General features: G+C 39.7%; 1 protein-coding gene across 3 annotated transcripts in view; it reads right to left on the reverse strand.

The window, feature by feature from the left end:
* The window catches only part of sash1b (SAM and SH3 domain containing 1b), a 116,075-nt gene that overhangs the window by 24,232 nt on the left and 67,153 nt on the right, over positions 1-24,690 (reverse strand). Inside the window, exon 1 of one of the 3 annotated variants that reach the window (XM_084394241.1) lies at positions 10,700-10,859. The exons of 1 other annotated variant lie outside the window; for it this stretch is intronic. In XM_084394241.1, the coding sequence (XP_084250367.1) occupies positions 10,700-10,720 (21 nt within the window). In that variant the 5' untranslated portion in view covers positions 10,721-10,859. Of the gene's footprint in view, positions 1-1,216; positions 1,456-10,699; positions 10,860-24,690 lie in introns of those variants that run through there. One more of the 3 variants, XM_084394240.1, reaches the window with a different exon arrangement.

Here is a 24,690-nt window from a genome sequence, read left to right on the forward strand (position 1 = left end):
CCCTCAATGTACACTACTGCCAAGCCCACTTTATTGCCAAGCCCACAAGACACTTTATGTCTGATTACAGTCAATATCCTGCTGGCCTTCATCATACTGCAGAAATACCTCTGGGATCAACAGATCCATGAAAGGAGAAACTCAATATACACGGTCAGAAGAATTCAACTTTCTCTCAGCATGTCTTCCTGGTATTGTATGACACACAGAGACGTGACCTCTCTTGTAAACTTAAGAGAGCCTGAGGTCAAAGCATCATCTCAAGATCTGCAAGCTCATCTCCTAAAAAATTCCCTCAAATATTTTTAGCACACTGAAGTTTTAGTCAACTATGTCACCCATATAAGCAAAGCACACAATGTATTTTAGTGGTGATGGGAAAGTTTTGGGATGCAGGGAGTCTTACGATTCCAAACAAAATGATAGCAGACAAATAAATATTCAGCATGTATGAATAGAAAAATGACTAAGTTTACAAGATTAAACGATGTGAAAAAACTAAACAAAAAAACATTATAAATGTTCTACAAAAACTCTCAGTTGAACTCAGTACGAAATGCTGTTGAAATGACCCAAGGCACTGACAAAACACATTTGACATTAAAACAATGACATTTAAAAGGCTACCATCATGTATTTTCATTATTCAGGTCAGTTGACAAAATATCAAGAAACATCTCCCCAGGAGTAGTATCAAATCAAATATCAAATCAAATGTGACATTCAATGTAAAGCGAATCCAAATAGAGTACTTTCACTGTGCAAATATTTATTAAAAGACAACAAAAAATGCTGAAGACATTGGATGCAGGCTAAAGAGGACATATTTAGACATTGACTAACAGCCACCCAATTCATAATAATTAAATTACATATCATTATTATTATTATTATTATATAAAATAGTGAATAATATATATTTTTTATTATTATTAAAATAAAATAAAATGTTGAAGACATGTTTAAGAGGGCTAATTTAGTTATATCATTTACAAATAATATTAATAATAGTAATTAAATATAAATAAATATTAAACATGATATAACTATTAAATCAATATTATTATTAAATTATATATTACATATATTATATTACATTACAAAATAAATAATATTTTTATTTAATAAATAAAATAAAATAAAATATAAAACCTTTACATAAAAAAAATAATAAAAAAACCCTTTCTGGAAGACACATAAAAACTCACAAACTTACCAAGATATTCATCAGGTCTGCCCATACATATGAAAAACTGTCTGTCGTGCTCAATTCCCCACAAATTTCTTGATCAGTGTTTGTTTCATTATCCATAGTCAAAAATATAACACTGCTCCAAATATAAGACTAGAGTTTTAAAGGAACATCCTTACAGAAAGCGAGAAGGCAAGAGCCAAATGTTGTTCATCCTGTCTTGAGATGGGAAAAACATAATGCCTCGCTCATGGGCAAATTATTGAAGTGAAATGCACAAATCTGGAAAGTCTTCTGGCTTTAACGCTCCTGCTGTCCAACAATCAAACCACAGCCAACTGGAGTCAAACAGCATGAGATTTAGTTACAACACTTAAAGCAGCCAATGAAACTTGTAAACAAACCAAACGGAACGAAGCGGAGAAACGAGATTCACTCCACTTCTTTTAGAAAAACCTTTAAGCTTTCCCTTAATGCTCTCCTGTACGAGTGCAAAAGCCCCTGAAGTCTGTCCGGGTCTCCATGCACCTGCGCGCTCATCGCTGATGTTCACAGACACTGAGCAGCTTATTGAGGGTGATTAATATTCCACAGACTGAGCAGCGCTGTGCTGGAGGAAGTGACACTTCCAAAGACTCAACTTGGCTCAGATTTACATGCATCAATGAGCCCTCAGAGACGTCCATTCAACACCCCGACAGCCTTCCAAGACATAAACAAGGAAATTCATTATAAAAACAAACACCTCAAGCTAAATAAGATATACAGATAATAGTTTAACTGATGAGTAGGTCTATATGTTAATGTCTGTCAGTATTTAAAAGACATTCATTAGCATCACTATTATGACTGTTCATACTTATTAATGATTGAAGATTAAGGAGATACTTATCTGACAAACACTTTACAGTACTTTAGATCCTGCAGTTTGTTGAGGAGATGTGTGTTGTTAATCCTCTTTGTGATCAGACTTAAGATTTTCACTTGATTTTAACCACCTTGCATTACACAGAGCACACACATAAACTAGCAAACACCACTGTATCAATTGCAAATCAATGCACTAATAGGATTTAGAATAACTTTTAGAGTAGCAAGTGGACAGCAATGACAGCAAAAACACTCAAATTAGCAACTGCTTAGCAACGACCTAGCAACCATTTACAACATCCTAGCAACACGGCAACTGCTGGCAAACACCATTCGCATTTTATGAAGAAAGGAAAAAAGAAAAAAAACTTTAGTTGCATTTACTTTAATTATAATTGATGTGAATATTTAACGAGGCTATTAAACCCTTAGTAGTAATGTAAAATAAATCTAACATTTCCATTATTCGAATTTTATGGAAAATAAGTCACTTTTTTTATCATGTGATCCGTGCAATGAACTTATATGATGCAGTTTTACTTAAAATAAGTTTGTTTAGGCTAGGAGTTGATAAAACTATTTATGTTTGCTTTATACTTACATTTTTCATTCCTGCTCTAAATACTGGTAAATAAGGATTTGTTGTGGAGTGAGGGGTTTATAATGTTTGCAAACATTTCATTGTGTTTACATTATTTATTATTTACATTATTTCTAAATCTAATAATGTGACTTACACACCACCGCGACTTATCTGTGTTTTTTCCCCTCTCAACAATACAATTTTGACCCGGTGAGACTTTTCTGGTAAACAATGTAAAACTAATGAAAAATTCTGGTTGGAAGAAATTGTGCATTTACTGGATAGTTTTGAATTTACTATACATAAATGACTCCCATAAGTCAGGTGAACCCTAGACAAATTTTAAAGGGGTCATGATATATATATATAGCCTATATTTTAATTATTTTAATAAGTTCCTTGAGGTTCACTTATAATGTTAATAAAGTTTAAAAATGTTTCTGCAAATATACATGCAGAAAAACGATCCACATTCTGACCCTCTGTCTGAAATTATCCGTTTTAAAGGAGAACTCCGGTCAATTTTAACATTGAGCTCATTTGTTGGTCAATTTGGAGTGCTGTCAGTACAGAGAACAACGACAAAAATCGGTGTTGCCTACACCGTGTTATCCTCTTTTTAAAATTTGCACCCTGTTGACTTAGGCTCAATCCCAATTCACCCCATGCCCCTACCCCTTCGTTTTGCGCGTTCCCGTGAAGGGGTAGGGTTGTCTCGATTCTCTTTTGGTTGGAGGGGTAGGGGTAAGGGGAAGAGCCAGATAGCCCTTGAAACAAAGATTTTTCGGGACCACACTTCAAACGAAGGGGTATGAGAAATGTACCTGCATACACCGGCTACAGAGGCAACATAGCTGCCAATAATCATTTTCTTTATGTCACATTCAATCTTGTGTTCATATTTACAGTCATGTTATTCAAATAAACAGTTGCAAAAAAATGGCTAAAGTTCGTTAACAATATGACGTGTGTAAAAAGCAAAAGTTTGAAGCGAAGTGGGCTAAACGCCTCATTCGCGCCGCAAGACCTCCAGACGCGCGTAAACGCGTCTTAACATTGAAATCACTCGCGCCAGACGCTCTATTCGCATTTGGTGTCAAAGATATCATCATCTCCGTTGGTTTCTGCGAACTTCAGAAGAAAAATGCAAAAGAAATAGCTGTAACTCACGCAAGACTATACAGCTGACGATGGCATCTTGGAAGTTTGTGATAAACATTGGTGCATCTCCTGTGACATAGGCACTAGCAACGACGTATAATGACGTGTAACGGTGTAGTAGTGGTGTCCCATTTTTTAGGGGAATATTTTCACCCCTACGCCTTGCCACTCTGTTTCAAGGGGCAAGGGTAAGGGGTAGGCGAAGGGTTAGGCAAAGGGGTATAAAATAGAATTGGGATTGGGCCTTAAATGGGGCAAGTTTTAAACCTGCTTTTAGCCTCTTAACATCCTTGATGTGTCATTACAAGTGCACAGCCATGTGAGTGAATTCCTTCAGAGTGAACACGGTGAATCTGACTGCAGTAGATGTGAAAGATATGAATAAAAGTGATGTTAATTCAGCCAGCGCACATACCTGTATTTACTTCCTGTTTTCAGTCGAAGTCCACAGTAGTTGATTGTCGAGTTCACGCGTGTGATCATAGGTATCTAAGCAACAGTGGAGAACTCGACAATCGACTACTGTGGACTTCGACCGAAAACAGGAAGTAAATACAGGTATGTGCACTGGCACTGGTATGTGCGGTAGGCAACACCGATTTTTGTCGTTGTTCTCTGTACTGACAGCACTCCAAATTTACAAAAAAAATGAGCTCAATGTTAAAATTGACCGGAGTTCTCCTTTAAGGGGCGGCTCCTTTAAGGCATCCGGCCACTGTTATGATTGGCTAATATAGGAAACAGTATCAACGCCCACTCGCTGTTGCACGTGAGTAAGTGTTTTGAAAACATTATCCATATAAAATACAATTTACAGACAAAGCATTATGAAATCTTTTACGGTTTGTGATGCAGCTGCTGTTAGATTTGATACAGCTGACTGCTTCATCTTTCAACAGGAAGTTTCTTTGCAAACTCTCCATAACACTGTACCTCGTCTACAAAACAAAATGCTCCGAACAAACATATACCGTATTTTCCGCACTATAAGGCGCACCGGATTATAAGGCGCACCTTCAATGAATGGCCTATTTTAGAACTGTTTTCATATATAGGGCGCACCGGATTATAAGGCGCATATAGAATAGAAGATACTGCAGTCAAATGTTTGACTGGGTTTGCGTTATGCAGTGGTCACCAACCTTTTCAAGCCTAAGATCACATCCAAAGTCCAAATGTAAACCAAGATACCTTGTTTATACTCGACGCGTCCGCATGAGCGCGAAGTTAATAAAAAAATAATAATATCCGTCTGCTCAGGCAGATTCGGCTTAACAGCCTCTGAATCCGAAGATGCATGACTTTGAGCCGAATCTGCCCGAGCAGACGGATATTAGTAGTACATCTCATCACACCGGCACCCAGTTTACGCGTCTAAATCAGTTGTATGGTCTGGTGTCTAAAACAAAACAGTTGCGTCAAGTATAAATGCCTCGTCTGTTTGGGGAGTTGCGCGCGCAGTCAGCGGAGGCTCGCGCTCCGGTGTCAGGCGAAAGTATAAACAAGGTTTAAGTCAGCGGTTGTTTAACAGACGTTAACATAAGGCGCCAGATCCATATATAAGGCGCTCCGGATTATAAGGCGCACTGTCGTTTTTTGAAAAAAATAAAGGCTTTTAAGTGCGCCTTATAGTGCGGAAAATACGGTAATTCTCCGACGTGATTCAGAATGCCATTAAAACAAACCATCAACTTGTTTCCGGTGCTGGGATTCTTCTGAAATCTGTACAGAGACGCAAACGAGCTGTTTAAAATGGGACGCGTCAAAGCAAACGTTCTTTCACTCTTCCATTTGTTCTGTTGTCGACCATCTCAATTTCATGCAGTATGTCAGAAACTGAACGTGCATCTGTATTCTGTATCCAGTGTAGAAAGCGTCAGTGATTATAATGGGTTCTATTTGCTTTTGACACTCACATCCAGTGTAGGCAAAGGTCAGCTGTTAAACGACTGAATGCCAGTGGGCGGGGCCTATGGTGCGACGCTGTAAAACTATTAGTCGATGTCTTGCTCTGGAGGTGGTCATATGGAAATGTATTCGCCTGTGTGACATCACAGATCCCGCAATGTCAAAACGAGCTGTTTTCGGAGCTTGATTAAATTAATTTATAATTCATTATAATTCATATATTCATTATATAATTTATAATGAGGAGGACATTTTAAGCAATGAAACTTCAAGGATGTTTTAATGCTACAAAGACCTAAGTCAAAAGATCAAGGCAAATTTTATTTCTCATGTCAAACCAGCTACTAGCTGAATTTGAAAATATGTATCCCATAACTAGTGTGTTTAGCACTGTCCAGATGGTTTAACACACTCACTCTGGTCATGGTTATACTGAGGTTTATGCTCTTTCTGTATTCTCACAGACACGGTCTAAAAGTAGAGTGACCACTGTGAAACTCTGACCCACTGTTTGTGTTTCTTTCCCCACAGTCCTCCAAAAAAATAAGGAAAAAACATGGGAGATAAACATGGGAGATCTCTTTTCAAATAATCAAACATGTCTTGGGTTAGACTATAATCTGTAATTTGCTAAAAATGGCTCAAATGCAGGGTCTTCTTCAAGAAAATGCTGTAATTTAATATCGGCGAATCTAGAGCAGATCTGAGGCACAGAATAGATTCTTATACTCGTGAGACGCTTCCTTCATCGGGCTGAAAACATGCGCATTCCTCCACCGCGAGAGGCACAGGGGTCTCGTGGTCGCGCTCTCTGTGACTGGCTCGACTGTCCTCGAAGAGAGAACCATTCATTTGTTAAGTGACATGCCCTCCAGTCAAAGCTGCGCGAAATCTGGCCACTTTTCATCAGTTAAGAAAGGCAGCGATGCTGAAGAGAAAAGCTCTGTGACGGGACGTCTCTGATCTGAGCTGCCCAACACAGCCGGCCTGTGATAAACACTTTATTATGGTTCAATCACATGATCTGCTCGCTGTCTCCTATGTGCAGCCTTTTCATTGCATGAAAACAGCAATTTTCAAGCAATAAAAAAGAGATATGAGCAGTGAAGCCACATGTATGTGCATGAATGTGACAAATTGATCATAACAGCGTATAAATTATGCACAGAAGAGAAAACTCTCACAAACCTTATGAACAAAAAACTATATATATATATATATATATATATATGTTATTTTATATATGTAATATTAACATATTGTGTTAAATTTTTATATATTTTATTTATTCTCAATTGCGATTGTCATTGGATTTGAATATTTATTTTAATGATTTTTCTTTTTTTTTTCAATAATGGTAATTAACAATTTGGGAAGAAAATATGCTAATCCTAAAAGTAGACAATATAAATGATTTCTTTTGATTATGGTGTAAAATGTGACCTGGGCATGTTCTTGCCAGGTTTTGAGAGATTCACTCTTATATAATCCACTATTAAGGATTATGTTAATCACCTTGAATGAATGTTAAGTATTACCTTCTACATAATATAAATGCTAATCTGAACATAAATGCGCCAGCTAGAGCAAAATTAATTCAAACATTACATCAAACATCTCAAGCCACTAGTGGGACAGGAGCATGACATTCTACTGTAGTTAAAAGGGTTTTAAATGAGGTGCAATGTCACATCACCCAGGGAACATATCATGGGCTCAAGGGTCTCAGCATGTGTCGGGACGAGCAGCAGCTCATTTATCTTCTCCTCTCTGTGTACGGGCCGCTCTGTTGCCCTCCTCATTAACCGGGGAACCCTGGGCATGATGAATGAGATGACGGGGGTGAGGGGGGGATTACACCCGCTATAATGGCTCCAATTCCCAGAGTTATCTGTCTGGATGACTGTACGGGTAGCCGAGGGTCACGCCACGTTCACCTCAATTAGTTTTCAACAGCTCCTGAGAGACGATATCTCTGAGGGGAATGTGTGTGTCGCATCGATTACACTTCATACAGGCTACATGAAGCTACATCAGCTGATTGATTACTTTAACAATTATTACAAGTATTATACATTTTTTATATAATAAAGTGCCCCTATTATGCTATTTTAAAGTATCCGAATTATGTTTTGGAGGTCCTCTACAACAGGTTTGCATGCATCAAAAGGTCAAAAAACTGTTTAATTTCCTCATGATATACATTGAACATCATATTTTTCAATGATTCTCAAACGACTCGTCAGATGAATCAATCTCTCTAAATCTCTCCTTTCCGCGAGCTACTCTGCTCTGATTGGTCAGATGGCACAGTCCGTTGTGATTGGTCTACCGCGTACAGCGCCTGCCGGAAAATAACGGAAATTACCATAACTGAACTTCAGCTCCATCCGGAGGCTCCTAATTACATTCAACATGTAAAGATAGTAACGAACAATGACGCTGATTTTACCATATCAATCCGAGCGTGAGTCCGATGATGAAACATTGAAAGATCTAGTCATTCAACCCGAACCTCCATGGCAAGGATGACTTAAACTGAGTGTATCACTGAGAAACGTCCTGTTCGAGGAACATTATGAGATGTTGCAACTGTAATTCCTCACCATCAGCATTAACAAGTGCATGTTCGTCAACAAACCGATGTGTGTAAATCAATTTTGTTTTCTGGAATAATGCAGTATTTATTATAAATGAATCATCCATGCACATCATTATGTGTTTTAAATTCTTGAGCCCTTGTAATCTTTAATCAAAATAACTTCCTTCCCTCTGGCAATGACATCTCTTCTCTGATGATGTGTTTACTGGCATGAGGGCGGGGCAACCTGTCACTCACATGAGATCGACCAATAGCAAACCACGTCCATCCAATCAATTTCCCATTGACAAAATCAAGTCCCGCCCTACATTTTTTCCTTGATCAATAAGCTGTTTGAGTTGGAAACACGTCACAAAAGGGAAGAAAAGGCTATCGCAACTTCCATTTCATGCCAACTTTAAATATGCACTAATTTGCATACATTTCCAGAACAAAAATCCGACATTGGATAAAGCCAAATTCAAAATTCTTGGTACTTAAAGCCGGGTGCACACTGTACGATCTGGCCATCTAAGACGAGTTTCACAACTCTTACAAGATTCCTCTGATCCTAGGCTAGAATCTGTAGTCTTCGATCGCTAGTTTGACATGTTCGTATCAAACTTAACCCCTGATGAAATTCTGGCAGTGTCTGAGGTTTTGAGGCACAGTCCTATAGTGTGGCTTCTCCTACGACAACCGAAGTAGAATAGAAGCCCAGAACCTGATGCTGCAATTAGTGCGACAACAACAAACCACCATTTGCTCCTCACACACGTTCTTCATTTTTGCCTGTAGTGTCTCGCCTTAAAGGAACAGTTCACCCCAAAATGGAAATTCTGTCATTAATTACTATGCAGATACCACTTTCGAGGTTAAACCACAGGAGTCACATGGATTTCTTTAATGATGTCTTTAACTTACATCTACACACACACACACACACACATACACACACACACACACACACGCACACACACGCACACACGCACACACACACACACACACACACACACACACACACACACACACGCACACACACACACACACACACACGCACACACACACGCACACACACACACACACACGCACACACACACACACACACACACACACGCACACACGCGCGCGCTCCATGAAGCAGACGGGACACGTTCTGGCTCTGGGAAACAGGAAATGACACAACCAGGAAATCTCAACGTTACATTCAGCTGCATCACTGTCATTGATTATCCCACACACAAATGTGGAGGGAGAAAGTCTTAAAAGTTTATAACTGATGAGTATGTTCTGCAGCTGGTGTGTGAGGAGTTTCTGTGTTTCTCTCGCCCTGCCTGGAGTCCACGAACTGAAACGTTTACGCCAAACAGTCTCTTTAATCAAGTCCATAATATACTCTGATCTGATCTCTGTCTGTTTCTCAGCCTTCCTGCTTTTACTTCAACACTCTTCCTTCATTTCATCATCTTCAAGCATACATATTATTCATTCACTCATTATTCTCAACAGTGATTCTCATTACCATAATAACCTTAAAACATGCGCAAATACAATTCAATTTATTGAAATGGGCATGTATTAAAGCAGTACACCAAACACTAAAAGTAAACCAAGTACTGTTGGTTGAAATATTAATCTCATTTTCAAACACTCAAAAAGTTTTTCTATTTATGAGAGAAATGGAAAAATAAAAGGTTAAGGGCCAAACTTCTTATTTACAATACAAAATAACTCATTTTGTGACACATCTTGCCTTACAAGATGGATGTTCACACAGTTTGTGGTGCTTATCTGAGCAACAACAACTGAATAAACGACAACATCTCCTGCAACATAACCAAAGCTTTAACTTCCTTGATAAACAGAGCAGACTGGGGCTAGTTGTCACATGGGAAAAACTCGGAAGGTCTATATTTTATTAGCTATCCGTTTTTTTTCTTTCAATAGAGTAAATGTCAGAATGGAGCATCTTTTAAACGTTATAAATGTGTCCGTGCTAAGAAGATAAGTAGATGCAAGAAGGAAAATATAATTCACAATTCAGTTTGCAAATACTGAGCATCCTAAAGCAAGTCCATAGGATTTCAAACTTTATTCTTAAATTTCTTAAAACATATAACCATCAAAACATAATCTAAAACTGAAATGATCTATAAAAGAATCTGTAAATGTTTAGGCTGAATTAATTGTACAAGATTAAACAGTTAAAAACATAAAACAAACTAACCAGAAAGTTTGAGCAATATCAACAGAGAGCATCTAATGATCTTCAAGAGCATTGACATCATATTCACACAAGTGTGTTAATTCACTTAAAGCATCATGACAGTTAGAATATATGTCCATTCACAAGTTCCCTTGGAGAACAAAGTAAAACACCCTTTGAAAAGTCACACACACTCACCATTGGTCTCCAGTCTAACATGCGGCTCCTCTCTGTGTTCAACAAGCTCAGTCTGACTGCTGAAACTTTCCCTGGACGCTCAGAGAACAATACACACGCCGCTGTGAACGGAGGACTGACCCCCACACACACATGCGGCGGCGAGCAAATGACATGAAATATACTGCAGGGTGGAGCTCTCTCTCTCTCTCTCTCTCTCTCTCTCCAGCTGCGGGACAGTCAGCGCAGTTTAATAAACTCCCTCCTATGTGCTTTAAAATGTGTGTCTGTGAGGCTGATGGGGCAGAAGCAGATAAGATTACCCTGACAAAAGCTGAACAGATCTCTTATTATCAGCACGGGTAAAAAGATACGACCCTTATGCTGCTGACGGGAGGAAATCGAATTCAGGAGGGGGCAGAAAAACAGTATGTTTTATACGAGGAACCTGTGCGTGCTTGAACAGATGAATGACAGATATTAGGGTGAGTCTCACAAATAAATGTCAGGTTTATACTTTACTCAAAAAAAGTAAAAAAATTATAATCATTATATATATATATATATATATATATATATATATAAAATTTGTAATTTTATTTCGAGTAAAATATATATGTATATATAAAATGTATATATATATATATATATTTTTTTTTTTTTTGCAATTATATATCTATATAACCAATTTATATTTTGAATGAAGAAACTTAAGCCTAACATAACAATTAAGAACATATTCCACATTCTATAATTACTGTCAAAGATTGTAAAGCATACATAAAAAAAGACACTATATAGTATGACTTGCATAATATAATATAATATAATATAATATAAAAAATATTGAGTATGACTATGTTTTTTTCTTTCTTTTCGGTTTGAAAGTAAAACATGACTAATATAATATAATATAATATAATATAATATAATATAATATAATATAATATAATACTAAAATATTGAATTTGACAGCTTTATTTTTTATGTAAAATATAATTTCTTGTTTTTTTTGTTATTTGAGAATAAAATATGGCTTGTATAATATAATATAATATAATATGTATAATATAATATAATATAATATAATATAATATATTGAGTAGGCCTATAATATATTGACTTGTGAAAAAATTGCTTCATCTTCTTAATGTAAATTATAATTTCCATTTTTTTTATCTTTTTGATTTAGGACTTGCATAAAATAATAATATAATATAAAATATGAAAAATAGGCTTTATGTTTTTTATGCAAAATATAATTAGCAGTTTTTTTCTTTTTGTTTATAAGTAAAAAAAAAAATAAACAAACAACCACTTGCATATTTCTTGACAGTATTTGTGAGACTGACTCAGTAGGGAACCAAATATTCTTACTACTAATTGGTTGGTGAACAAGCTCAAAGACTCAAAGACGCAGAGCACTAAACGCCAGTAGATGGCATCAGACAGCATGAGTTTGACATCACTGTGAATTAGAAGAGGTTTGTCTGGACAGCAGTATTATCTCAAACAATCTCAGGCACAACTGACGAAAACCCTTACAAAAACCATAAATACCATGGTAAATGAATACAGTAATTATTCAGTACCATGGTATATATAAAAAAGTACCAGTACAAATCACGTGCCTCATGGATTAAATGTGTCCTGTAACTTCACACATGATTTTTCACCTGGTGAACAGCTGCATGTACAGTAGGTCTGTGTAGACACCTACACTGATTCTAATGAGAGTGATCCATCTGTTGTGCCATGTTGCTCTCTCTCCAATATCACAAACTTACAGCACTATCGATCTGTGAGACTGTACGAGGAAGTGACTGCGAGTCTGTCTGTGGGTTCTGACATCATTAGATCAGTAGCAGTGCACATTACAGTCAGGAGCAGATGGCCGGTCGGGGGTCTGCATCATGTCTGTGTGTATTTGTGGACGGCGGGCACATGCCTGAGGGCGCAGAGATAGGCGAGTGCCAGAAAGGGCATTTTTGCGCACCAGTGCACCGGCAGAGAAACTGAGCCTGTCTGTCCGCATCTCTCCTCACTGGCTGGCTGAACTCACTCACAGTCACAGTACCGCACCAGTTCAGAAAACTGCACTCTGGACCACTGGATATACGATTTCTGTTTGTCACATAAAAAGGCAAAATAGGTTGCAAAAAGGATTTTTGCATTAAGTATTTTGATACTTAAAAACTTACTTCATAACTGATAAAAATGTAGTATGAATATAATCCGGACGTACTGTACAACATCCGCCACGTCATTATCATGTGACCTACATCATCAGTTGCGTTGTTCACTTCTATCCACAAATCCTCTCCCATGGCCTCATGGGATAGTAAAGTGTCCATCGAATTTGCACTTCAGAACCTCGCCAGAAGTAGTAGGTAAAATCCGGGTACTTTTTGCCTATGATAATACTCGGCTCACATAGGGCCCTATTTTAACCACCTAAGCGAATGGTCTAAAGCGCACGGCGCAAGTGCACTCAGGGCATGTCCGGATCCACTTTTGCTAGTTTAACGACGGGAAAAATGGTCTGCGTCCCCGGTGCATGGTCTAGAAGGGTTGTCCATGTTCTCTTAATGAGTAATGAGTGTGTTTTGGGCGTAATGTGCAATAAACCAATATGAGTCTCATCTCCCATTCCCTTTAAAAGCCAGTTGGTAGGTTCGCCATTTCAGGGTTCTCAAGTCTCACGCATTGGCCGTGAGACACACGCAATTCAACCAGTTCACACGCTCACACGCCACACCGTGTATTTCTCACGCTGAAAAGGCAATGCCAACCAAGTTGTCCTGCAAGCTTTATATATAACGTTGCATACGAGGCGCAGGCACACAAAGTGAAGTTTCCTGCCGCCAGCACGTATCTCGGCCAGATTGCGTTCGTTGCTAGGCAACATAGATGCGCGAACACACGGAAGTTGATGGAACATTCTCGGCCACCGTACGTTCGTTACTAGGTAACCAACAACATTGCGCGAACACACGTCGTGATGGAGAAGGTAAGTTGGAAGAAAGCTCGTCTAACATTTTTAGGCTAGAACATTTAATATATAGCCCATCGTATACATTATTATTGATGCAGTCAATATCACAATGTCCCACCACACAATAAATCATTATACCATTTCGACTAGACACATTCAAAATGCAAAATGCAAAAAGATTTGTTTTTCCAAACTGTTTGGAGCAATTTGTTATATTTTTGTTATTTTTGTATATTTGTAATTTTGAAATATAACATTAAAGAGTATATTTGATGTGATGAATTGCTCTGTCATTTATCAGATTTACCAATTATTATAATTTCAATTTGTGCTGGTTAATTATGAACAATGGGTAAAATTGGGGGGCGGGGCTCCATTAGGGCTCCTCCCCTAACCGCATGTGATCTCACTCCAAGCTTTTGATAAAACTTGAGAACCCTGCCATTTACATGGTGGAATCTGCAAGGGGAAAAACTGAACGTTTCTCTAACGAGGAAACGGATCTGCTCGAGCGCGAGGTTAAAGCGTGCAAGCAGACTATCTACGGGACAAAGTGTACACGCTTTGTGGACCCGCCTATAGGCACATATTAATAACGCATTCTTTAAATAAAAAATTATATAAAGCCTCCAAAAGCCTAGAAAAATATAAAGCTTCCATTGACCAACTGAAACCTGGTCTAAAGTCAATGGTGCAATATTTGTTTTGTTATTAAAAGAGCGTGTTAGTAATGTGTGCCTATAGGCAGTATTTCTTTTGTTATTTCATCTATTTCAGTTGCCTCAAAATAGCAACGCGCCAACAATGTGCCTGAACACACCTTGTTGGCGCAGGACTGGAAAATGATAACTGCGTCGGGTTGAAACTAGCAAAAAACACTTGTGGCCCCAACATACGCTCAATGCAGCGCCAGGTGTATGATAGGGCCTATAGTGTTATATAGAATGGAAGTAGGCATATTCATAGGCATTGTCTTTGTCTTTATGAGTCAAAACTGCCTGTTTACTTTTCCAAGTTTCAGATAGTGATTCCAATTGGCACAAGACATCCTGTCTAACATTGGACGTGGACTTCAGGGAGAGAGAATGCGGCCCCTTAGTGAGAGTCACAGAATCCCACAGCTCTGGCATGGAGAACACAGAGTGATTCACAAGTCCTTGACTTTTTGTTTGTTCCATCCAGTCAAGCGAGAACACACATGCGACTCATGCCCATAACAGCCATCACTCAAAATCTAGCGTGATGCTTCCGGATATCTGGTTCTCTTGGGGTCGTAAGCGCCATGTTGGTCATGTTGTGTGATTGTGTGAACTCAGCATGACCTTCTGTGTCTGAATAGCCGAAAGCACGTCCTACGGGGGCACAGCTGTGCAAAGTAAATTCATTCAGCATATTTATTTAGTCTTTGCATTATGTAGCTTTAATTTTGCCCTCTTGAAAAATCAGGGCTGATTCAGAGGTTTGCCAGATGTTTCGACGTTCCAGCATCTCACACAATTACACCAATCAACTTTTCTGTGCCAATCAATCTACTAATTACAATTTATGAACGTTTTTTTCTCTCATATCTGCATGTCATTTTGTCACCGGTTTAAAACAAACACAACTCATATAAATATCAGCAATACAAGTGACACAGCATTTACACCCCATTTTACTTCCGTAATGTGAAATATTTAAAATAGTGATATTCAACAGTGAAAAACAAAGTCTTGATTTTTAAAGGGGACCTATTATGCCCTTTTACAAAGTTTGATTTTGTTTTGGGGGTTGGATGTGCACAAAACCCCCCCATTATTTTTCCCATATTTTACATTGTTGCAGCACCTCTCTTCCCAGTCTGTCAGAAATGCTCTGTTTAGTTCCGGTCTCTATGAAGCCCCTCCTTCCGAAAAGCAGAATGTGCTCTGATTGGTCGGCTGGACTTGTGTGTTGTGATTAGTCAACCACTTTGAGCGTGTTTGGGAGATGTCCCACCCCTTACCATAACCGTGAGTTTTAACACACTACTAACTCAATTCAACCGGGCCTCGCCACTTTATTTTGCGTATACCTTTGGCAGGAATTATTTAAATAAGGAATATTGTGATGTGTTCGTTCCCGGAAGAAAACTCAAGACTACAATGGAGGCATTTCAGGGAGTTCAGAGTGGACTGATATAGAGAATAACTCCCTTTGGACTGACTTTGTGCTTTACAGATTTTTTTTTTATATGCTCAAACAGCAACATTACACACTAAAGCAAGTTGAAAATGTAAAAACTGGAGACTGGAACTCCAAGATGGCGGCGCGAGTACATCGCGAGGCTCGCGGTCTCTCCAGATTCTGTAATTTAGCAGTATTTTTCTTGCTCATTTCGGGTCTGTTCGTCCAGAACAGTTGTGCCTTAACATCGTACACCCAAGGTGAGCTTTTGGATATTGGTTTGCGAATTTCCGACAGTTTTATGGACAACCTTCGACTCCTTCCTGAGATCGCCAGATCACCCGAGGCTATGCACTCTGCCCGGCCGGGCGGAAGTGCTCGCAGGCGCCGGCGAGATCGTAAACAAAGGCGGGGGAAGCGCGGAGGACTAAGAGCTAAGCTAAAGCTAACACCACACCGGCTCTCTTTACCCAGCATTTTCCTTGCCAATGTACGGTCGCTGTTGAACAAAATGGAGGAGATTCGACTCAACATCACATACAGCAAGAGACTTTTGAACTGTAATGTTCTAATTTTCACGGAAACATGGTTAAACAGCGGAATACCGGACAACGCTATTGAGCTAGCGGGACGCCATACATTCCGGGCGGATAGAACATTAGATGGCTCCGGTAAGACCAGAGGTGGTGGATTGTGCATTTACATTAACAAAGCTTGGTGCACAAACTCTGCTATTGTTGGGAGACATTGTTCAGCTAACCTTGAGTTTCTCATGGTTAAATGTAGACCGTTTTATCTACCGCGGGAGTTCACTTCCACTATTATAACTGCAGCCTATATTCCCCCGGATGCTGATGCCAAGTTTGCTATGAAAGAACTTCACGCAGCCATCAGTAAACAACAGACCGTTCACCCGGAAGCTGCGTTTATTGTTGCGGGTGATTTTAATCATTCAAACTTAAAGTCAGTGCTACCGAAATTTCACCAGCATGTTTCCTGTCACACCAGAGGAAACAAAACCTTAGACCATGTTTACACAAACATGGCTGAAGCTTACGTCGCGACACCCCTCCCCCACTTGGGACAGTCAGATCACCTTTCTTTGTTCCTCACCCCCAAATATGCACCTCTGATCAATCGCGTGAAGCCATCAGTGAAGACCATCAAGGTGTGGCCTGCGGGGGCAGATTTCTCACTCCAGGAAAGGTTTCTACACACAGACTGGAGTATGTTTGCTTCTCAAGCCACCAGTGGCTCTCACACGGACATTGACTGCTACACCTCCTCTGTACTGGATTATATTAATACCACCATTGACAGTGTTACAACCCAGAAGCAGATCACCACATACCCAAATCAGAAGCCATGGATGAACAGGGAAGTGCGACTCCTATTGAAGACACGCAATACTGCCTTCAGATCAGGAGATGCACAAGCCTATAGCACATCCAGAGCAAATCTGAAAAGGGGCATCAAAGAGGCCAAGCACTGCTACAAGCTTAAGATAGAGGGACACTTTTCCAACGCTGACCCTCGGCGCATGTGGCAGGGCATTCAGGCCATCAGTGACTACAAACCCTCTCACTCCACCCCCGCAGCCACTGATGTCAACTTCCTGAACGAGTTAAATGACTTTTATGCTCGCTTTGAAAGAGACAACAGAGAAACTGCCACCAAGCTCAAATCCTCAGCTGACCACCCACCGATCACACTCTCCTCCACAGATGTCTGCAATGCACTGAGCAGGATCAGCGCGCACAAGGCTGCTGGACCAGACAACATCCCTGGACGCGTACTCAGGGCATGTGCGGAGCAGCTCGCTGGGGTTTTTACAGACATTTTCAACCTGTCTCTTGCCCAAGCAGCTGTACCAACATGCTTTAAATGCACTTCCATTGTGCCAGTGCCAAAACACTCCAGCCCGAAGTGCCTTAATGACTACCGCCCTGTAGCACTCACACCCATCGTAATGAAGTGCTTTGAGCGGCTGGTCCTGGCACACCTAAAAGACTCTCTACCATCCACATTGGACTCACACCAGTTTGCCTACCGTAGCAATAGGAGCACAGAGGATGCAGTCTCCATGGCACTGCACTCTGTGCTCACACATCTGGACAATAAGAACACTTATGCACGCATGCTGTTTGTTGACTTCAGCTCAGCATTCAACACTGTCATCCCAACTAAGTTAATAGCCAAACTTGGAGACCTGGGCTTCAACACCTCCATGTGCAACTGGATTTTGGACTTCTTGACCAACAGACCCCAGAATGTTCGATCAGGCTCCAACTGCTCCACATCCATCACACTCAACACTGGTGTACCACAGGGCTGTGTGCTAAGCCCGTTCCTCTACTCCCTCTTCACCTCCGACTGCAAGCCTGTGTACGGATCTAATTCCATCATCAAGTTTGCGGACGACACTACGGTGATTGGTCTCATCAGCAACAACGATGAGACTGCCTATAGGGAGGAGATCAAGCACCTGGCCACATGGTGCACCGAAAATAACCAGCTCCTCAACACCACCAAAACGAAGGAGCTCATCGTGGACTTCAGGAAAGTGTCAAGAGGCACACACGACACCATCCACATCAATGGAATGGCTGTTGAGCGTGTCTCCAGTTTCAAGTTCCTGGGGATCCACATCTCGGCGGACATGACCTGGACAACCAACACCTCCAGCCTGGTCAAGAAGGCTCACCAGCGCCTTTTCTTCCTGAGGACACTGAGGAAGAATCAGCTTTCCTCCACTATCCTGGTGAACTTCTATCGCTGTGCAATAGAAAGCATCCTGACCAACTGTGCTACAGTGTGGTATGGGAGCTGTTCTGTTGCAGAGCGCAAGGCACTGCAGCGGGTGGTGAAAACCGCCCAGCGCATCACTGGGACTCCACTACCTGCCATCGAGCACATCCAGAGGAAACGCTGTCTGCATCGAGCTCGCAGCATCCTTAAGGACTCCTCTCACCCAGCCCACAGACTGTTTTCTCTCCTGCCCTCCGGCAGGCGTTTCAGGTGCCTCCGGACCAGGACCAGCAGACTAAAGAACAGTTTTTTCCCCAGAGCTGTCTCTTTATTAAACTCTAACCCTCATTGATCCCACTCCCCTCATATACTGATTGACTCTCCTCTCCCTCCTCACACCTGCCTCCATTTTGTTATTTGCAATACTATAATGTTCATTTGCACTGCTGACTGTTATTACAGTAACAACTGTTTACATATGCATCTTGCACTACTACCTTGACTGGAATATGCTCAATTTGCACTGCCGACTGTTTATTTACAGTACCGACTGTTTATATATACATTGCAATATCGTACCTTAACTGTAATATGCAATTACTTTCCACTGCACTTCACTCGGATAGCTTCTGTCCAAACTTTATTTGCACTACTTTAAATCCATTGTTATACTGCTCATTAGCCTAACTTATACATATATCTATTTGTTAAATTCTGTTTATAGTAATAGCCATCTGTATATTATGCTCACATTCTGTTTATAGCAACAGCCATCTGTATATATATTCATAGTACATATCTATCTGTAAAATTCTGTTTATAGTAACAGCCATCTGTATATTATATTCAGTACATATCTATCTGTAAACATTCTGTTTATAGTAATAGCCATCTGTATATTATTATATTCAGTACATATCTAGCTGTAAACTCTGTTCACAGTAATAGTTATCTGTATATTATATTCATAGGACAATCTATCTGTAAATTTTTGTTTATAATAGTATTCAACTCTATATTTATTCAGTACATATCCATGTTCTGCACTTATGGAACCACTGTATATCCTGCACTTGCTGCTATTGCACTTCTGGTTAGACCTAAACTGCATTTCGTTGCCTTGTACCTGTACTTGTGTAATGACAATAAAGTTGAATCTAATCTAATCTAATCTAAAAAAGCATAATAGGCCCTCTTTAACCACCACTACTGTGGAAACTATTGGCAATATTTCAGAAAGCATTACCTAAAACTGACCATAGATATGTGGCTATATGACCTTGGTGACATCAGCTGAGCAGGAAATTCATTTCAGAGACGGAGCATTTTGACAAAAGACTATGAAGACAAACCTTTTTTCCCATTGGAATAACGTGCAAAGATCAATTGTGCACAATAGCATCAGGAACCTGTATTTAGAAAGTAATAACACAGTTAATTTCACGTTGATGTTAATAGTGACAAATGACAGATTCATGATACTCCCAGCGGACACATATTCTGTGGGATATAAAGTGAACAGACTGTAAATAAGATGAGCGATGTGTTTAAGACACTGCCTCAGCTTGAACCGTGACGACCTCCCGGGCAGCAGGCCGGCGTCTGCATGGCCCGTCTAACAAGGACAGACAGCTAAGTGAATTTTGACAGGTCTCTAGAGGCACATGGGGTTAAACAGACGCGTCTCTTTGTAGCCAGCTGTCACTCACCAATGCGCTCCTGTCACATGATAAACCAACATGCTGAAAAACGCTGCCAGCTCCAGATCACTGGAGCCAAAACACTTAAAGGCCACCTGAACTCAAAATGTACGTTTTTTTAGCTTTTAGTATGAATATGTTAGCTTTAAGGTTATGAATAAGCTGGTGTGCTCCAAAACAATGACAAAATTCGCATTTAGGAGATACAAGCATTCAAAACTTACAGTCTCTCACTTCCGCTAAAATGGATCAAGGATTTTTATGACATCACCGCAGACCTTAGTTTCTCATCATCTTCTGTCCAATCAAATGCTCTCTAGAATCTGAAGCGTCCCGCGACTCCCGCCCCCTATGCTATAAATAACACCTGGCTAAAGCGACCGTTGACACGTCACGGAGCAATAAGGGTTGGAGACTAGAGTTCGGATGCTCAAACTCTCGAGTTTTATTACGTTTTTTAACTGTACGTTGGTTAAGAATGAAAAGGCTAGAATTTATTATACAATTGAATCCAACTTATCATCAGCGCTGGGATTTGCTTCTATGGCGCTGTCAAGTACGACTTCAGGTAAACCAAATGCTATTGGCTATTTGAAAAGGGGGAGGAGCCATTCAATACGTCCCACCAATTACGCCAACGCATCATACAAAGCTATGCATTCCAAGACACTTCAGTTTATCTCCAATAAAATTAGATAAAACTATGCCTGATGTGTTTACACATGTAAATAAAAACATAAAATATAATGCAATATGGGTCTTCAAATCTGAAAACAATATCATCATCTCAGAACAATATCAAGACTGACTTCCATGTACTGTAGACGAACAACAAGAAAATAGTCCTGAAACTAAATTATTCTAGATGTTGCTATACTATGTGTATTTTTAGCATGTTTACATATTTTATGTCAAGGTATCATGTGTGATGCACAATTGTGCATGATGCGCTTTGTGTTAAGGTTTATTACTTACGCTTAAAAAATATATACAAATCACTAACCCTTCAAATGGACAATAGCAGCACCACAAGAGAATTATTATTAGAGATAATGTTTCCTATATGCTATCTGATGGTCACATGATTCTGCTCTGCCAAAGACGTGGAATAGAAGCCTAGTTAACCACAGAAGAACAGCCTATAGCAGCATAGTCATAAATATATAATGGCTCATAATTTCTTTAAGAAACACGTCTCAAAGACTCAACCTTGTGACTCGCATTTTTCCACATCATTGCCCGGCTCACTGGATTCAGTTACTATGACACTACAATCCCACGGATCCTTCAACAGGCAGACAGAACCAGACTATCACATTTCATCTACCTCCTCATGCAAAAAATACCCTTTTTCCTTTCTAAACTCTAGAACATGTTTAATTTAGAGGAGCGGCGTTGTGCTGTTTAATTACCAACGGGTGAGTGATCTAAAATTCCTATGGACACGATCCGCCAAACATCGGTCTGCAGGGTTTTAGGCATGCTATCATCTCTAAGAAAACATCTCAGAGCTCTCACTTGCTGATAAAGTCAATAAAGGTGACTGGTGACTGACCCACATAAAGCTGGCCCACCTCAGAGTAACAAGTGCATCTATTGTGAAAGTCCTAATTAAGATTTAATCAGCTCCTCCAAACTGCCTGCAGACGTTCCCTCAGAGACCTGGAGCTACACCACTGAAGCATGACCTGAAGTCATCTATACGATAACAAATCCGGCAGGTGACCTTACCTTCAACCAAAGCAGCTGTCATGAAAGAGTGAGTATAATCCATTAAATCTAGTATTAATCTCATCTAACAAACCTAAGCAGACCAAAGTGAATTTAAAGAGGGAATTTGCTTTAGAATAACATGAACATGAGTCTGTTTGGATTTGGGGATCATATATTATACAATGGCAAAGGAAGGAACTGTAATACTTGAAATAATAAAGAAAATTAAAGGGATAGTTCACCCTGCGTCCTCTTGGGTTAAACGCTGAATCCGTTGCTCCCAACGCTGATCTCTCTCTGCCATCTCACTGTTGACGCTCCTGATGGTTTGACTTTGCTCCTCTGGGCTTGTCCTTTCCAGCACACTGCCTCTGACACCTTGATGTTTCACTTAGAAATGTTCTAGGGACCATCTTTACTGCTTACACAACATCCTTTTGGCAGCACATCATACGCATCCCAGCAGATTCATCACCAGTACCTGAATTCCTGACAACCTGTAGATTCTTCCATAGCAGTCTTATACTCCCAACACTCTCAAAATAAATGTGCAAAAAAACCCTCGGAAGGGACATCTTTGTACTTATTTACCCCTAAAAGATTCATAATAGTACATTAATGCCTTGTTTCAACCGAGCGGTACAGTACAGTAGAGTAGAGTACGCAATTTTTGCTGTTTCCCTTGTCAGAAGTTGTGAATGTTACCCTAATTCCGAACCGTACACCACTTTTTTGGGACCCTACCGTTGGAGCTACTGGTTGACAGAGAATCACTTGCTATAGTGCTAGCAGGGAAATAACACAAGAGGCGCCATTTCTTAATACAGTTGAAACACGTTAGCGTTTCTTCTTGTGACAAACAGCCACATGCCGAGAAGCAAGAACAAGATCTGCTGTATGTCCTCCATTGATGTTTACTGTGCCGCTTTTTTTCTTTGCGCAACAATCGCAAGAATTGATCGCTACTTTCCGGCATACACCATGCCTATCAAGTAAGGGTACTGTTGGCGGTGGAAAGGCAAGCCAGATCAGGGTTTACCATCCCGAAACATACTGTACTGTTGGCATTTGGGTACATGGTACTACTCCAAGCTACTAATAAGCCTTTCAGATGAATCTGTATGTTAACTGTATATTATACTGCCGTTCAAAAGTTTGGGATCGGTAAGATTTTTAATGTTTTCAAAATAAGTCTCTTCACATGATATGTATGATTTAGTAAAAAGAGGGAACAAATTATTCTATTGTGCGCATAATTTACTTAAAACAAGAGAAGGAATTATTAATTAGTGGCCACAATATACCGATTTTTGTCCACATGTCATGTGCATGGCTCTTTAGGGAATTGACTTGAATGATCAAAAGTGACAAGATTTCCAAGGCAAACATTTTTTCTTTATAGTAATCTGCAGTGATGAATTGCGCACAACAAAAACAGGAACATTCATTAAGAAAGTAAATAGGGTCCATTATGAATTCATGTTGATTATAAGTCTCATAGTTATAACTCTTCTGGATGACTTGCTTTACATGATGTTAATTAAAAAACAACAACAAAACAATTAAGCGTCTTTTGTCTTCACACATCACGTACATCAGACACTAGACAGATGCGACATCGCATCCAATAATGAAGGAGTCAAAGCTGTGCTGCTGGCATTCAATACGCATCATGAATCATGAAATAGATTGATTTTTCAGTCGATGTGGGCCAGCCCTTCCCCTCCCTCCCCATGTGGCCAATTTAAGGCTGGTTGCCCAAGTGTCAGGTTTTCACTGCTTTCTGCCCCGTCAATAAGATTCAGCTCAGAGTCTGAGTCTCCACCAACACAAGAGCCGGTTTCACCCGCCACAGCACCGCAAGTGCTTAAAACCATCCTGAAAACTTGCTGACACAGAAAACCGCCTTGCTTCACTCAGAACATTCAATAAGACAGTCACCCTGAGAACGTATAAAAGGAAATCCAATCTAACATCATCTCTATAAAAATGATATATTCCAGCACTGAATCATGTCGCTCATGCTGCAGGAGTGGCAAAGATGCAAATTAAAAACATAATCATTAGAGGAACAACATTTAAAAGTGTAGTTTGGGTTTTACTAATATCCAATCGCACAATTAGAACCGAGCCAATCTGAATCCCACTGCAGTCAGATCAGTGTTGGTAAGAGCTCTGCTGGGTCTCACCTTATTTAACGAGTGTCTCCGTATCCCAATCCAATCTTCAATGAGAGCAGCACCGCCGGGCAGATTGATATCTCAATTACCCAGCTGCGCTCCATTTATCTTCCTCTTGTCCGTTTACTTCATCTCCTCTCACACCATCCCTTTCTAAATTACCTCTGCTCTCACTTCATAGCTGTTCCTCCCATTTCCAAAAGCTTTTTATTTTCCTGTTCCAGTGTAATTTCTCGTTCAGAGATTTTGCAGCAGATTCTTAAAGAAAGCAATACAAACTGTATATGCATCCCATTGGAGTACACTGTAAAAAAAGCTGATGCTTTAATTTTTCAAGTAAAATCAACTTGGATATTTAAGTTATTTCAACTTAAATTATATTAAGTCAGTTGACTTAAAAAAATAAAAAAATGTGTTGAATCTTAAATAACTTATAAAAAGTTGAAAATTGCTTAACTTATTTTAATGAGTTAAAGCAATGTAAAAACATGTTGTCATGACTTATTGATCATCATTTTGTACAGTGTATGA

This window comes from Rutilus rutilus (assembly GCF_951802725.1).
Source record: "Rutilus rutilus genome assembly, chromosome: 21".
Lineage (NCBI taxonomy): Eukaryota > Metazoa > Chordata > Actinopteri > Cypriniformes > Leuciscidae > Rutilus > Rutilus rutilus.